General features: G+C 39.2%; 1 protein-coding gene across 2 annotated transcripts in view; it reads right to left on the bottom strand.

Moving 5' to 3' along the window:
- The window catches only part of MAPK11 (mitogen-activated protein kinase 11), a 31511-nt gene that overhangs the window by 4729 nt on the left and 10407 nt on the right, over window positions 1–16375 (bottom strand). For both annotated transcript variants that reach the window (XM_075428381.1, XM_075428380.1), the window contains exons 2-10: window positions 12985–13114; window positions 11970–12028; window positions 10738–10849; window positions 9358–9387; window positions 9174–9221; window positions 6677–6791; window positions 6482–6553; window positions 4769–4848; window positions 1101–1179 (exon numbers count right to left, since the gene is read on the bottom strand). In XM_075428381.1, the coding sequence (XP_075284496.1) occupies window positions 1101–1179; window positions 4769–4848; window positions 6482–6553; window positions 6677–6791; window positions 9174–9221; window positions 9358–9387; window positions 10738–10849; window positions 11970–12028; window positions 12985–13114 (725 nt within the window). The remainder of the gene's footprint in view (window positions 1–1100; window positions 1180–4768; window positions 4849–6481; window positions 6554–6676; window positions 6792–9173; window positions 9222–9357; window positions 9388–10737; window positions 10850–11969; window positions 12029–12984; window positions 13115–16375) is intronic.

The raw sequence follows: 16375 nt of genomic DNA, 5'->3' as shown, positions 1-16375 counted from the left end.
ATCTCTGTGTTCTTAAAAGTAAAGTAGCCTGTATTGTGCATCACGTGCTTAACTTGGTCCTGATCAGTGCAAACTGAAGTAATATAAAATTGTGAATGTGAGATTATACTTTTAATTATCTGCACCAATGAAATCATCAGATGAAAACTGCAAAGCAACTTTACAGGACCCAGCATAAAGAAAATATGTTTGAAGTCAACAGTTGCAGAATACTAGAAATGAGAAAGATCTGTAAGGCTGAAATTGGTTTTATATGTAAAGTTTATCACAACTATTTAACATGTGATACAAAAATGATGCTTAGTGCTTTCGTATAAGCATTGTCATTAATTTGCCTTTACAATATTGATATGTAACATGCTGTCATGTACCTCATGCAAATAAATCAGATTTTGTATAAAAAAGTGTTTGCAGCTACTTGTATTTGTAAAAACAAAATTGCCTTTTCATACACAGCAAGAATTCAAGACATTTTAACTCATAATACTTTCCTATATGCAATGTTTTAACGTGCACTCAATGGAACTGACTAGGCACTGCAGTAAGATGACTCCAGTGACTCAAACATCTCCTTTGCTGTGTCACAAGAAATGGTTCACAGAAACATCTCTCTCACACAGGCAGAATCAATTGGTTAGATGTAAAAACGACCGTGCAGGCTCAGACTAAAGGTCTGTCTAGCCCAGTATCCTGTGTCCAACAATGGCTAATACATTCCTAGGAAAGAATACTCAGAAGGGTCATTCAAACCGCTATACTTCCTGCTCTATCTTCTGCTTGCCAGCAATTTACAGCTCTCGGCCTTCCTGAGCCAGAAGCCACGTCTCTCGTCTAGACCTCGTGACATTTTTATTTATTCCTGCTATATATAGATGGCTTTTGCTTTTCATCCACAGACTATTTTCCTTTAGGGGGTTCCCGTAATCTCCACCAGAAACCAAAGACACAAGCTTCACAAAGAGAAAACAGTCCCAGGATGAAAGGTTAAGCGATGCTCTTCTCACTGGTCCGATCATTATTATATGGGATCATATAGAAAAGGAAGGCTTGAGTTCCTATGTTAGTGAAAGATTTAAACTTTACCAGTCTGACTTTCTTACCTAATGGATTGGCACCACGAAATACTGCTTTCAGATCCTGTTGAGGCATATGTGGGAGAGATTCAATGTATCTTCTTGCCTAGGAATAAATCAATATACATACCACATGCACAGAGGTTAAATTTTGCCCACCAGTAACCATCCAAATAAAAAAACAGATGTAATACTTGTTACGTTTCTTATACAGGGGAAACCTTCTTAATATAAAATCATAATGTATGGCTTTGTTTTAAATAGGCACTCATGGATATTGCACAATAAGCAATAGAGTTTTGAAGAGGTATATCTTCCTCTAAGGATTATGCATCAGCACTTCGGTTTTCACCTATGCTTACTTGTTCATTGCAGTATATCCCCAGTGAACACGTGCATGTAATGTTCAACCAGAAAATCCAACCTAAATCATCTTTCAGTTACCCTCAGCAAAGTAGTATAATCCAATCTGCACCCTTCTCTCCTCTGTTGAACAGCAGCTTCACGAACCAAAGAACAAATCCTGACACTCCCAGGGTGCAGATCTTCAGATGTTTAACAGAATTTTGAGCTTGCCTTGTCACTGCAGATGTGAAAGGCAAACTCAACTAGGAAAGGGCTGCCCTCATTTTGGACCCACAAAGTCAGCATGGACCCTGACACTACGTGAGCTACGAATTTCTGGGCAGAGGTAGCTAGGTAAATGCTTATCAGCAAGAGAAGAGGTTGAATGCTGGTGCTAAAGGCCGGGATTGGAGTTCTGGCTGGGAGGGAGTCCTGAAATGGAACAGTTAAACAAGAGGCAAATGGCTATCCCCAAATCCGTAGAAAACCCAGCTGGTCTTCGAACTTTTAAAACATGTTTGTGTTACAGGGACGTATCCCTGCACACTTAGCAACCCTGTTAGAAGGATACTATCTGCAGGAGGCTAACTAAGCACCCTTGGCCTACTGAAGACAGCAAAGGAAATAAAGTTGTTCACATTGAGCAACAACACGGCTTCACATGGCATATGGGATTAAGAATTTTGGAACTATCTTCAGGATTGACCATCTCACTGCATCATAAAGTGACTATAAAATACTCTGACACATCATCTGTGCAGTCCTGCAGCCACACTTGGGAAACAGATCCTATTCCTTACACAGCTCGCCCTGCCATCACTGTAATTTCTGCAGCTACAATGAACTGATACAAAGATATTTTAAATCATCACACAGTGTTCTAATTTAATGAGACTGATCTGGTTTTTTCCTGCTTTTTATAAAATGTAACCATATTCTAACATAACCCTAGACTACCATTAGCAACACATTTCAGAGCCTTACTAAAAGAAGCAAACCTTCAAGCATTATGTCCCCAATCTGTTACAACTATACTAGCATTTTCCCTCTTTATTATGGGGGCTGATAGCAAGGCTTTCTGAGAGGACTTTTTTTTTTTTTTTTTTTTTTTTTTTTGCAACTGTAGCTAGTCCTGCAGAGAACAATGTTTAAAGACTAGTCAAACACAGGCTTCACTCCACCTATTTTATGCCCTCAAAGTTCATAAAGGCAGCAAACACCTGCTAGAAGGTCAGGGCGTGTGGCTGCTATCAGAGTTAAGTCTTCCAGAGCATTACTTAATACCTGTGCATCAACAGCAGAGCAAAAGAGAGCTGTCACACATTCTTGCATGGAAGCTATGGACTATGGTAGAAGTAAGAGGTGAATTTATCTTAAAACAAACATCTGTGGATTAGTGGATTATTTGTTTCTGTATGGACATGAATTAACATCACTAATCCAAACATGACTGAACAAGATATGGTCAAAATTATCTCCAACCTTGTCCAGAAGTCCTTTGAAAACAACATGGACCTATCAAAGTATACTTACTGACCCATCCCCTCTGCTTATATATTCACCACAGAAACCCAACCAAGAGAATCTAGGCATTGAAATTATCCTGAAAATAACGAAATGCAATCACCACTTAAATCTGTACTAACGTGAAAGACTGAAAAATCAGCTCAGTAACCTGTGCTAAAACATCCCATGAGGTCGATCTTTTAAGTCTCAAATTCTTTAATCCTCTACTTCTAACTGAAAATAGGCTTGGTATTTCAGAAAACCTCTGATCTTGCCATTAGACGAATGGAACAAATTTTCTGGGATGGCAAGGTGCATTAAGAAGTATCTAAACAATAAGGCCAGACTATAAGGTAAAGAGTAACTAGAACAAGCAACAGAATAGACACTCCTTTGCAAGAGGCAAGTACCTCCAAGCAAGGTATGTATCTCCTTTGATATAGCTCCTCTAATCAGGCAGCAGCAGCCCAGAGGTGACCTAGCAGCACTCCCATTCACTGACTTGGTTTTTGTGTTTTCTCTATGCTCTAAAAGTGTAATTAGCCCCAGTAAAGCAGTTTTGGGATTCCTGTAGCTCACCGAGGTATGCTCTGAATACTGGAAATTAAAGAGAAAAGCAGATACTATCTCCAGTAAATATTTATGGTGCTTAATCTCATCATCAAAAAGCTCACAAACTGACTACTTGGTGGCAAATTTGTATACGCTACTCTGAACACGTTACTGCAAAAGCCACAGGATCTTAATAACACATACAGGCTACACCAGGACGTACGCTTAGGACAGCACAGCCCGAGATTTGCTGATTGATCCAGACCCCGGCAGAAGGACAGATCCTCCTCCTGCCCCGGCCATTCCCAGGTGCTGGGTACCCACAAACTCTGGGGCTGTGTGTTGGCCTGCGCTCATGAGGTTGCAATGCTTGGACCTTCCAGAAATAGTGTTGCTCTGGCTCTCCTGCTATTCCTGCTTACTTAACCCACTGGTGTATTTAGTTCAAAGAAAACCCATCAATATACACACATGAGCTGAAAAAACAGCCATTAGTATTAGACTGAGGTCTATTTAGAAAATGTTTAAGAAAATAGCTTCAGGTCAGGAGGTATCTGTGTGCTGTTTACCTGAATTTGTACACTGTGCCTATTACCTGCCTTTATCAATCAACACCACATCTCATTCATCAGCTGGACATCCACCGTATTGCTTAAAGTGAATCCTTTACGTGTAGTTTTAGTAGAGAAACAAAGTGGAAATTGTTAATTTACTAGATTACTATCTTAAAGAAGCCCTACGGAAAGTTACAAATCACACCATTAACTAGAGGTATTGTCATGAAAGTGGACCTCACACAAGCAGTCAGAAAGCTGAATAAATATGTATTTCAAATTAGGGATTCAAATAAGAGCATTTACGCTGAACACATGTTATTTGACTCTGATATCTCTGTTTAGATCCCTTACAACAACAGAAAGTATAAAAATTAAAGAGACATTAGATCTAAAACCAACAATATAATGCTCTGAGCATCAGTTTGATATTTTTATTGTAAGTACAGCAGTAAAATAAAAGGTCACCAGGACCAACTGCAAAACTCCTTTAAAAAACTGAGTACATGAGAACAAGTATCAAAATTAATCCAGCTGACAGTCAAGCCATTTGGATACCTCTAAAAAGATTTTTTTTTTTTTAATCATGCCATTCGAGCAACAAAAAAAGAGATCACTTTTGACATGTTTGCCTGTTTCCAGATCAGTGTATCTGTGCAACACAACCAGTGACATACGATGCCAATTAGAGAAAAGAATGACAGAAAGTCAGTTAACCAAACGAAGCTCAGAACTCACATGTTCTGATGATATCTTCTTCAGAAGTTCAGAACTGGGTGTGCCCACAACTTCCATTATTCTCTTTAGTTGATCGATATCTGCGTTATTTCAGGGAAATAAACAGCACATGGTCCTTCTGGGTTTAAACAATTAATGAGCTTTTATGCAGACAGTTAAGACGTTTAAAACCATTCAGCAAGATAGTTCCATTGCAGTCCGTAGACACCAATTCACACCTGCTTACGCCTCGCCTCGGACTATCAAATTCTCTATTTGTACATACTTCTACTATGTGAATCTGTCAGGTGTGCTGGTATGTGAGAAGGGTGGATGCAAAATATTGCTTCCCTGTCCTAGTTCCAAATTTAACGTACCCTTCTTAAGCTTAGCTTTAACAGCACATTTATGTTTCAGTGATCAGAAGGATTTCGTAAGGACAGCCTATTACAGCACACAGGGCTAGATTACTAGTCTGAGGCCTTGTCAGCAGAAAATTCTCATTTGATAGCTTTAAAAATCTGGTTTATATCACTGTCAAGATTAAAAACTTTAAAATGTTCATTTTTCATTGTCATATATGACCTGTAAAGTATACTGCATTTTCCCTAGATATTCAAGGTTATTTTACAGCTTTATTTAAACTGATGTAATCATATAATTGTAGACAGTATTTTACAACCGCAAAAAAAAAAAAATCTTATTTCTTGAAAACTAGATGTATTGATTTTCCCAAATGCCACGTATCGCGTAATCAAACAATGTGAAGCACAGTCATCATCCAGATGAAGAACATCTGGACAATGCCTGGGGTTACAACAGAGCCTAATGATGCCGAGTACAACAGAAAGGTCAGTGGGGAGACTTGGTCTCAGCTCTCTTAACAGTTTTGCAGGCAATTCTAATGTAATGTTGTTTTGCACCTGGCAACTGCTTGGTTTTAGCAGAAGCATTTTCTTTTTGAGGGGTTTCAAAGTAGCAAGAAATGTCAATATTCAGTACGGAAGAACATGCCTTTGTTTTTCATATTAAAAGCTTTCCTCCTCTGATGCAGTTGTTTCCTCATTCCTCATTATCTGCTTTTCTTCATTTTTCCTTTATTATTTGACTGCTCTCTTCAGCAACGGCTCTTTTTTTTTCTCCTGCCAGCGCAGGAAACGCCAATGGAAATCCCGGGCGCTGCAGCAGGGATCACAGCACAGCGCTGAAGAAAGAGAGGGTTTTGTTGCTCCTGTGGCATGTCTGGAACTGCTGGCTTCTTTCATAACAAGACACAATATGCCTATTAATTCACTTATTATTTAAAAGTTAATTTGTTCGCATTTTAGGAAATTCCAGCCTAAAAGCAGCTCTACTTCTTAAAATTATATTAGCCAATCAAAAAATACTGCCTTTACTCAGCTTCAGTTTTAACATATGTTATTTCAGTAACATACACACATGGAAGAAATCTGGTCTGTTGTAACTAGGTTATTATTTAAACACGGACACACCACAAAGAGTAAATGTAACTTATCTTTGTTCAGGAACATCTGTTACTTTTTTTCCCCTGCCAGTGGGTCTCATGTTCAGCTCTCATATACACGAAACTGAAAGATTCGCAAAAATTGTTTACTGTTTTGGATGTTTGTTACCTTAAAAACATTTCCATAGAAACACTCAAGGCATTAGAAAAAATAGGAAGAACTAGAGAGTATTTTTCTAGCCGCATTTGATGTTTTATGTTAAGGATACAATCATTTCCTGGAAATAGGGCCTTCCCTTTCAATAGCTCTGCCATGATGCATCCAACCGACCAGATGTCAACTGCCAAAAAACGGAGAGAGAAATGTCTACGATGAATCGAAGAGATCCTTCAACAGAATTGCCTCTTGGTTTAAAACTATCACTATAACCAGCTGTAGCAACATGCAAGTCTTCACAGTTTACCTGTTTGATTGTAGTGCATCCAGTTTAACATAATTTCTGGAGCTCTGTACCATCTCGTTGCGACATATCCGGTCATTTCATCATCAGTTTGCCGAGCTAAACCAAAGTCTAAAATCTACAGAACAAAGAAGAATTAATAAAAATCTCTTTTCACTTTTGTTACAGGTACTGATTTTCCCGTGACTTATTTCTGAGTTTATCCAGCAGTCCAAGTCCCTGAGTATCGGTGAAGTAAAACCACTCCATGGACAAGCTCCCCTGCTCTACCCCTGCAGCCCACGGCTCTGCATAAAGACGCTTCCACTGTGATGAGCCTGGCCCTTTGTCCTCTGAGGGAAACTTTACATTTTGCCTCAAGTTAAATTTTCCTCTGACATTCATTTGCTAAAATGAAGCACAGCTGCTATAAAAATGAAACGTTTCCAAGTGAGAACGTTTGTGTAAAATGCCAACAGCAAGTGCCACTGGCCACTTCCACAATTACAGACCACAGGAGCTGATCACAAATCCACAGAATTTCTGTTGTTTCCCTCTCGCGTCTACCTAACCCCTGCTGCACGCAGGTAGCATTTACCCAAACCACACATCATTCCAATGCCACTACGAGAGAATCATATATCCTGCATAACGAGGCAGACTTCAATCACCTACCATCTGTCTGAGGTAGAACTCTCCCACCGAAACAACAAAGGAGCTCTGTTTAGGTACACATATTACTCATCGGCTTGATGACAACATGTCCCCCACCATATGCTCTCCCTTGCTAAGTTTACCTTGACAGGAAGTTATTTAAGTTTTTCCTGCTCATTTCTTTGTGTTCTATTTTTATTAGTCTATGTCCCACTAATTACGGAGCTAAAAGGCATTCCTAAGTCTAAGAGAGACTGTTGTGAAAGGGTACCATCTGAGCCTCAGCGCTGTTCGTTAAGTCAGTCATCTGAGCTAGTTAGCATCTTTTCAAATAGAAATGTGAATTAAGATCAGTGGCAACCTCCAGTGATGAGATCCAGGATTATCTATTAAGCTGATGGCTAATCCTTTTCATTGGGAGTAAGAAAATTTTAAGAATATAATTCAAAATTCTTCAGTTGTAATCCAATTTAAAGATATAAAAAGCCTAAAGAAAAATATTAAGATATCAATAACACATTAACATCATTACTTCTAATATACTTTAAAAGCATTATTTATTTCTTAAATAAGCAAAAATAAAAGCATGAGGTAAACTAGGCACGAATAATGGCTTGAAACTTGAACACTAATACCCTTATTTTTATAAGGATTTTTGGCTATGTTTTTCTTTAATAGCTGATCCCTTCCATGAAATGTGTACACACCCACATTTTCCTTCTTTTTGCCTCTATTTCCTTTTTGTTTGTACCTGGAAATATTCACTAGTTTTTTCTATTAGAAAATAATCTGGTATCAGAGGAAGTAAAGCTATAAATATAAAGAAAGCAAAGAGCAGAGTAACAAATGCTAGACAAAGAGGTGCACAGATACCATAATAATAGAAAAAAAGATTTAAAGTCTCCTTACTTACAGTACAAAAATACAGCACACATTTTAGAGTGCGTGATCAGACCCAGACGACCCATAAAATTTCACAGATGCCGAACATACATGTATGAAGACATTAAAGGGATAATCATGAAACTTGCTGAGCATCTGCAAGCGTCACTAAACCAAACAGGAACCACAGTTTCTCACCACAGATCCGGATTAGTGCGAGAACCTAACTGCACTGCTCTTATTCACTATTATGATTTTTTGCTGATCTTGTAGTATTTGGAATCCTTTCTTCAATCCCTCGCAGCTGGAATAAAGTGATTACATCAGAGTCTCAGTCACTGGGAGAAAGATGTTTCTGGCTGTCATGGAGAAATGCTAAACTTCTCATTCTTAGGCTTAAAGGCTTAGAAAGCTGGAAGACATCTTTTCCTCCTCCAGGGTCTCATGCTTATTATGTAGCACCGTATCACAGATACACAAAGATATGCATTATGTGTACATTAAAATAGCATTTGAGAAGCATGGATTACAACAATTTCTTTGTTGGAGTTCATTTGTTTCTTTGTTTTTTACTGCCTGTAACTGGTAACGTAACTTTTTTCATATCATTATTTAATTTAGCTGGTATATTCTACAGATATAAAAATGAAAGTTGCCACAAGGCTTCATCTAAACATGGCAGATACAGATACATATCACAGGTCAGACTTTCAAGATATATTAAGTACTCCCTTATGGGCCAAGTTATTAGCCTACGTACCATCTGAGAGGAACTAGGGAAGAATATTTTGCAAAGATAATTGTATTCATATTAAATTAACACTGGGGAGAAAACACATACTCATGGCAATGGGTTTGCTATCTCAGGGGAGCAACACTTGAAATCAATGGAATCGGAAATAAAAATGGTAGCTAATGTTTTCTCAGAAAATTGTTACCTTCAGAGCTTTTACTCTAGTCTTCATTACAACAGTATGATACCTACCCTCAATTCACAGTCTTCGTTTACAGCTAGGTTACTAGGCTTCAGGTCCTGTCGCAGAACAAAAAGAGTTAGTCCTGTATGATTTTAGCATTTTAACATATGTTATAACTATGACTTAGTAACACATTTGATGCACAGAGGGACATACACCATTCATTTTTAGTATTGCAATGAGTGAACTCACCCGGTGGATGATTCCAGCTGAGTGAATATACTGTGAATCAAAAAGGAAAAAAAAGGTAAGATTTGAAGTTATAGGTGAAGAAAGGTATAAGTCACTTCTCTTTTTGCTTCTGAGATTGATGGTTTTATATACAGAAAAGACGTCACACTACATTTTCAGATCAAAAGGAGGTGTGACAAACTTCAAAACCTCTTTGTTTTGTCTTATCCAGAGCTGGATATTTCAAGAAAGGTAACGCGAAGACTAGATTCTACCCTGAAAGACAGAATCACTTGCAGTGATTCTTCTGTCAAAAGCTTGTTGCCAATTTGGAATTTCCTCCAGTCTTCTCTGGATGTCCATGTTGATCGGCCCACATCTCAGTGAAGTCAGTCGCACAGGGAGCAGTATGGTTGACTCCTAGGTGATGTAAATCTCCTTCCCATACTGTGAACGCCCAATGTGGGTGACAGGTATTTGCACCCTGGGACAGGCTGATGGCCAGGATACCTACCTAGGCCACAGCATTGCCTCAGGTCCACTTCCAAAGCAGGGACCTGACGCAGCGTTTCAATGGCTACTTACCTGAAGTAAATGAGACAATGAAAGGCTCAGTTCTGCAATTTTTATTCACTAAAATCTGCACTTAAATTGACAGAACTCGCATGCATGAATAACTACTGTCTCAGGCACCAGGTGACTTGCTGAAAATCATGTAATAAGTATACTGCAGAGCCAGTATTTATCATTACTTGCTTTCAAATATACAGTTATTTTCCATGTCTAAAACATCAATTACTGTTAAGTTAGCTACAAAAGTAGCTGTTGCCTCTCTTTTCTTTTTGCTTATACCTGGGCAAATCAACACTGGCCTGAGAAAATTCTTACCACCTATCAATGAGAAACATTTTCTACGTCCTCTCCTGTTTATAGACACTTATATGTTTAATGTCAGCAAAATGATACATAGTTTAATTCTTTAGGAAGAAAATTTTGCTACAATTGCATTGCCAATTACTTTTATTATCTAATTGTATAAATTACAATCTTCTTGTGATAGGTGAAGTGTCTAGAACACTCACTGTGCCCCACAGAACGTGCTTACTTGACACACTACATAGCAAGTGATTCTCCTTCAATAATAACTTAGATAGACACTGATCTAAAGTCAATGTTCAAGGGCAGTATTCACATGCATTGCGCATGTAAACATTGGCAGGCTTGGGGTTTTATTTCCGGTTAGAAAAATGATCTGATAATTTCTGAAATGACTGCTGCTATCTGCACACTCTTAAGACATTAAAAAAAAAAAAAAGTGTTTAAGTACTGTTACTGCAATGGACCTGTCATTACTATAACATCTCAGCTGCTGACTCTGAAACTCCTGCAACCAGACAGTACCTTAAGACCTCGAAGTAACTGATAGATGAGAAACTGTATATGGTCATCTGTTAACTTCTGGCACTTCACAATGTTATTCAGGTCAGCACCCATTAAATTTGTCACAAGATACCTGTAAAAATAAAACAGAGAGAAGAAAACAAAGAAACACACCTCTTAAGAATGGCAGAATGTAAATCCTTCTAAAGCAGCACATCTCAAGAGTAACTACATACTGCCATGTAGGTGCCTTTTCCATTTTCTACTAACACACAGTTTATGCCCTTTAAATCAGCTATGAGCTTTAATAATGGAATCACAGCTATGACATTTAATATAATGAAAAAGAAAAATCTTTATGGTACACTAAAAGCTTTTGTCTCTGTTTTCTCCATGACACACTACAGCAATTCAGCGAGGGAGAACCCATCGTATTTTGAGATGAATAGGAAGCCTCATCCAACATCCAAGTGAGAGCCTGAGGCACCGAAACTACAATACCTGCAAGGCCCTGGAATATCTGATCATGGAGATTAATATTGGATTGGTTGAAATAAGAATGTTTCATGTAACTTCCCTCCTTGCCCCCAATGGAAGTTTTAATTGGAGAAACGTTGATTCTTTTCCAAAAACAGTGCTGGGACAAAAGTATGCACCTATCATACCCAGTTCTCATTTGTGTAATTTTGCCCCAGAGTCAAAGGAGTTCAGCCACTAATTTCCATGGAGACAAAAAACATGTTAATCACTATTTCTTCTGCTAAATTGTTTACCTAAGTGTTTATACACAATGTAAGCCAAGAGGAACTCAGCATAAATCATGTGTTTGAGTAACACCAAAATACATCTAGTCCTAGGCTAGTCATGAATCTACCCTAAGTTTACCTTGTCTCAGTTAACCAACAGAATACATTCCTCCATTCCTGAACTATTCCAGCTAGCTGTGAAAAAATAATCTACAGCTAACACATAATTGGACTGAAAAAGGTTTAAGTTACTGGCATTCATGCAGCATCAAACCATTTACCATATACCTATAATCTTGTTAAATATCATTTGAAGAACTACAAAAATGAGGCCTATCCTCCTGCCTCCTCTTTAGTGGAAAAGTTGAGAAAAGATTTATTGGAGTTCTTCACACAAAGCCAACGGTGGCTGCAAGTCTATTAGAAAAGTACGTGCTTCCTTTTTAAAACTGTAGTGGTTCTTACTTACTCACTAACTAGTCAGGATGATTTAAAAATTTTACTTACACTTCATTAAAGTTTTCTATTGATGTTGCAGGTGTAAAAACATCTAGCAATCCTATAACCTGAAAGATGAGGGAATCGACACTTTATTTTCAGAAGTCTGTAAAGCAACATGTAATTAGTATTGACAGTCCTTAGCATTTCTGAAACATTCAAAAACATGACATATGCTCATCCTGAAAACTTAGTACAACTGGCACAATAGGTGGTCTAAACAGGTACAGCCTCAGCTATCTCCATGACTGACAGAAAACTGTATTAATTAGGAAAAGTAATTAGAACAAGACTAGACAATCAGAAATAAAGGTAGGAAAAGTAATGTCTCATTACAGAAAAGTTGGCACATGGCTTATACACTTGTTATACTTAAGATTATGCACAGTTTCTTGGGTAATCTTGTTCTGTTGTGTAACTTTTTTAGCATCCTTTGCCCAGGATACTTTTCAATCCACTGTATTTTATTCAGGCTTCAATTCATCGAGTTACTTTTAAGCAGGTGGATACTCCCACTGAAATCAACTGTTCACCACACAAACGTAGAACAGTACTCAGTTATTGGGGCCTGAGGTTCTACTATCTTTCATCTAGATATTACACTGTTGTTAATTTCTATGAGAGTACCTGCCCTTAATTTCCCAACAGAATCCAAATTCAACAAAATCAGGTTTGAGGTACTTTTTTTCCTGAACTGATGTTTCAAGAGCATCCCAACAGTAGTGAGAAGAACACTCTTATTACTCTAGTTAGAGAAGAGTAGGACCACTTGTTTTGGATTTCATTAACTGCACCTTCAAGATGAAATTAGGTAATTTTTCAATAAAAAGCCAGCCTTTTACTGAAAGTCTCTACTTTAAAGTCCAGTGACTTCACCACACATAGGATGGCTAGGTCCAGGTATCTTGGACAGCTAAAGAGTTGCACACACTTTTCGTAAAAGATGGTACCTAACTGCAATTAAGCCTATATTGCAAACTTTTGTCACAGAAATCCGAAGGGAAAGAACTCGCTCTCCACTTACGTTCTCATGCTTCATGTGCTTCAGCAGCCGAAGCTCTCGGTAGGTCCTCCTGGCATGAATAAGTGATTGAAAAGGTCTTGAGAGCTTTTTTACTGCCACCTTCTGTCGTGTCTTGGTATCATAAGCTGAACTAGAAGAAAAGAAAAAGTCCACGTTGAAGGCATGTTCTACTTCAAAGCTCTCAGGTAGTTCACTGGAGAAACCTGTACTCTCTTTGGGGCTCTTACTCCCTCCTTTGCCCTCTTTCACCTTCTACTCAAGGACTGCAACCAGGGCAGCCTGTCAGCAGTAACTCTGAGTATTCAAAGATAGTTCCCTTGTTTTCCATCTAGCAAATTACTAACGCTTGTGATAATGTTCAGGACTCGTTCCCAGGTGACCCTACCCATATGGCAGGAAAAGTAACCAGAGAATTAGCTCCATTAGCGCAGCTCCAGCCTCCAGCTCCAAGGCAAGGTTCATAGGGAATATGGGGATTCAAACTCTGTGTCTTACTCAACAAACTCGAGCCTTTGCCAATTAAAGAATTGCTGCCATTGTGTCTAGCAATATTAATTACCTATGCGACCATTAGCTTGCTAGATGACAATACCACAAAACCGGTATCAAATTAGGATGTTGACATAGCCAAGGCCACACCATTTCCTTGGGAAATGCTGGTAACAAGTAAACAACGGGTGCATGTCTTACAGTCCAGCCCACCGATCCTGCTGACACACAGCATGTGCCTAACTCCATACAGACGGAGATGCCCCGCTGAAGAGGACACTAAATACACACGTCACTGTTTGCACAGAAGGGAGACCAGACCCCCTGGTTTTTGTGCATTAGAAAGACATGACAAGCACAACCAGCCACAAATAAATGCTGCCTGTTTTGTAGCACAGGAATAAAAATGCTCTGTGTGTGTATTGCTTCATGACACTACACAGTACACTTATAAAGAGTCAGTTTGCTACATTCTCTTAGGAAGACAAAAAATTTCTGTAAATTGTTACTCTTACCTATTAAGTTAAAATTGTGTTCAATTAGAATACCATGAAATTTTCTGTTTAAAGTGTGGATAACACTATCTGTGCTTGCTAGAGAGCATTAGCAAGCCGAGAACCCTCACACATTTACCTCACAGAACATTTTTGGAGTTACAAACACTGAAAATTAGGTAACATGAAAAATGCACAGAGTACGATCGCAACAGCCAATAGTCACACCAAATGCTATTAGCTCCTTATGAGCAGCATCGTGCAACTTGTGGTAGGAGACACCTGCTAGAGACAAAAAACATTGACCGTGCCTGGAGTAGCCCACAAATTAATACACCGAGCCTATCATCAGCTCCAGGTAGGTGGACTCCTACACATATGCGGTGCTGTGCTAAAGTCATGAAGAGCCAAGTGAAGAGCAACGCCTCTTTGTTTGCAGGCAGCTGGAGGACAAGGTGGTGTTTCTAATGAGAAGCAATGAAGGACGCAGGCAACAAATGGGCAGGAAGAAGAGAGTGGCATCCGAAAGGTGACTATGATCCATTTATCCCAGAATTCACCCAACCTCCACGAAGACCAATGCAGGGCACAATCCAGCAATGTTTTTATGTGATAAAAACAGAGTAAGAGGAAGTAGATTTAATCAACAAGTTTCTTGCAGGCACCATGGAACAAGTGAGTCACTTGTGAGATAAATGAAATAGTTTCTTGCAAGCATCACAGAAGTGGATCTTCAGGGAAGTTTTATAGGTGTACAGGGTTTGCTGAGTACCTCAGGAAGGGCATTCCCTGAGCAGAAGAAAGCAAGCACAGGAAGAAGACGACTGGTATCATTCTGAGTAGTGAGCGGAAGGGATATAACAGAGATACTTGTTCTGACAGTAGGGTCAGTTCTTCTCAGTTATTCAGGACATGCGGATGCCGTGGTGCTCAAATACATGGAGCAACTCAAGGAATGAATAGCAAGAGAAGAACTAACAACAGAAATACCCTACAACCTACATGGCTGGCCACGGGGACATGAAGGCTGCACAAGTAAATCTGTAGGAATAAAAAGGAAGACAGTGCTTAGCTGTTAATGTAACAAAGATTAGATATAATTGCCCTGTGTGTAATCCTGGCCAACAAAGTCACTGAAAACAACATCACCAAATCTCACAAATACATACTTTCTATGTACTTTCCTATTTTTTTTCCAGTGAAAGAGGAAATGTTTATCCAGATAAGTAAATAACACTGTGCAAAGCATCAGTCTGTGCTTAACATCTCAGCTCTTCTGGTAATTCACAAGCCCTCCCATTCATACTTCTACCGGTTTGTGAAATACTGTGCACATTATACAAGGCTAGAAGGAATTAGGTTTTAAATCCCGTTATCATGATAAACATCCATCTCTTCCCAATTCTAAGGTCAAATGCGGGTTTCAGTGGTTTAGAAACCGCTGGTCTTTAAGATGGATTGCTTTTTACCCTCCATATGACTTAAGGCTGCAAAGCTTTCAGATTGTATTAAGCACTATTTTTTTTACCTTCAGTAATTCTCATGACAGCAGCTTTTTAGACCCAGGACGGAAGCACAGAAGGTGGGGGGGGGAGGAGAAAACAAATGGCAGCTTCAGTCCTGGGACCTCCAATGCGAAATCATGAATAAAGCTGCACAGGCCAGGGATTGACTTGGTTTAAATGGGTTCCTCCACAGCCAAGAAAGTGTACCAAATGATAATCATGATTATCAGAGCTGATGCCTTCAGGCTCTTTCCTTCCCTGGTTTACCATCATCATAACTCCAGTTATTAACAGTGAAGCATTCAAAAACATAGATTTCACATTGTTTGAACTCTCTTGTTTGTCAGATTCAAGGATGACTTGTGTCCGAGATCTCTGCTACTGCCTCTGTGATCACATTTTGCAAGCAGCAGGACACCGCATTCCTGACCGTGTACACCTGCATCGCTTATTTTGACTCTGTCTCCTCCTCTTGCCATTGTATCATCATAGCTGCAGTCTGGGTTGTCCCCCGACTCCCTCACTGCCGCCTGAGCAAACTGTGAGGCGGCAGGATGGACTGCTTCCCTTTCTGCGTGGTGTCCCAGAGAGCATTTGGTTTTCAGACCGGTCCTTGGACAGGACCTCTCTGGTCCCAGGCACCTTGACTCTATGGGGCCACCTCTGTCCAGCATGACTTATGTTTATACCCAGTTTACACTCACTTACAGCTGGAAACAAATCGTCCTTCCAATGGTTCAGCTACTGGTTCCTGATTTTCTTTGAAACTATTCATTCTGAAGTGTCTTACCTCTGACCATTATGTTACCTCATGCAGCTGGACAGAATAGTGTGATGGAGATAAACTTTGATACTTGTAAAGAGATATCATCTCCCATCTCTAATCTATTCTTTTCTACTAGC

The sequence above is a fragment of the Opisthocomus hoazin genome, chromosome 8, assembly GCF_030867145.1.
Source record: "Opisthocomus hoazin isolate bOpiHoa1 chromosome 8, bOpiHoa1.hap1, whole genome shotgun sequence".
Lineage (NCBI taxonomy): Eukaryota > Metazoa > Chordata > Aves > Opisthocomiformes > Opisthocomidae > Opisthocomus > Opisthocomus hoazin.
Note: the sequence above shows the minus strand (reverse complement) of the source record. Positions and strands in the feature narration are given on the sequence as shown.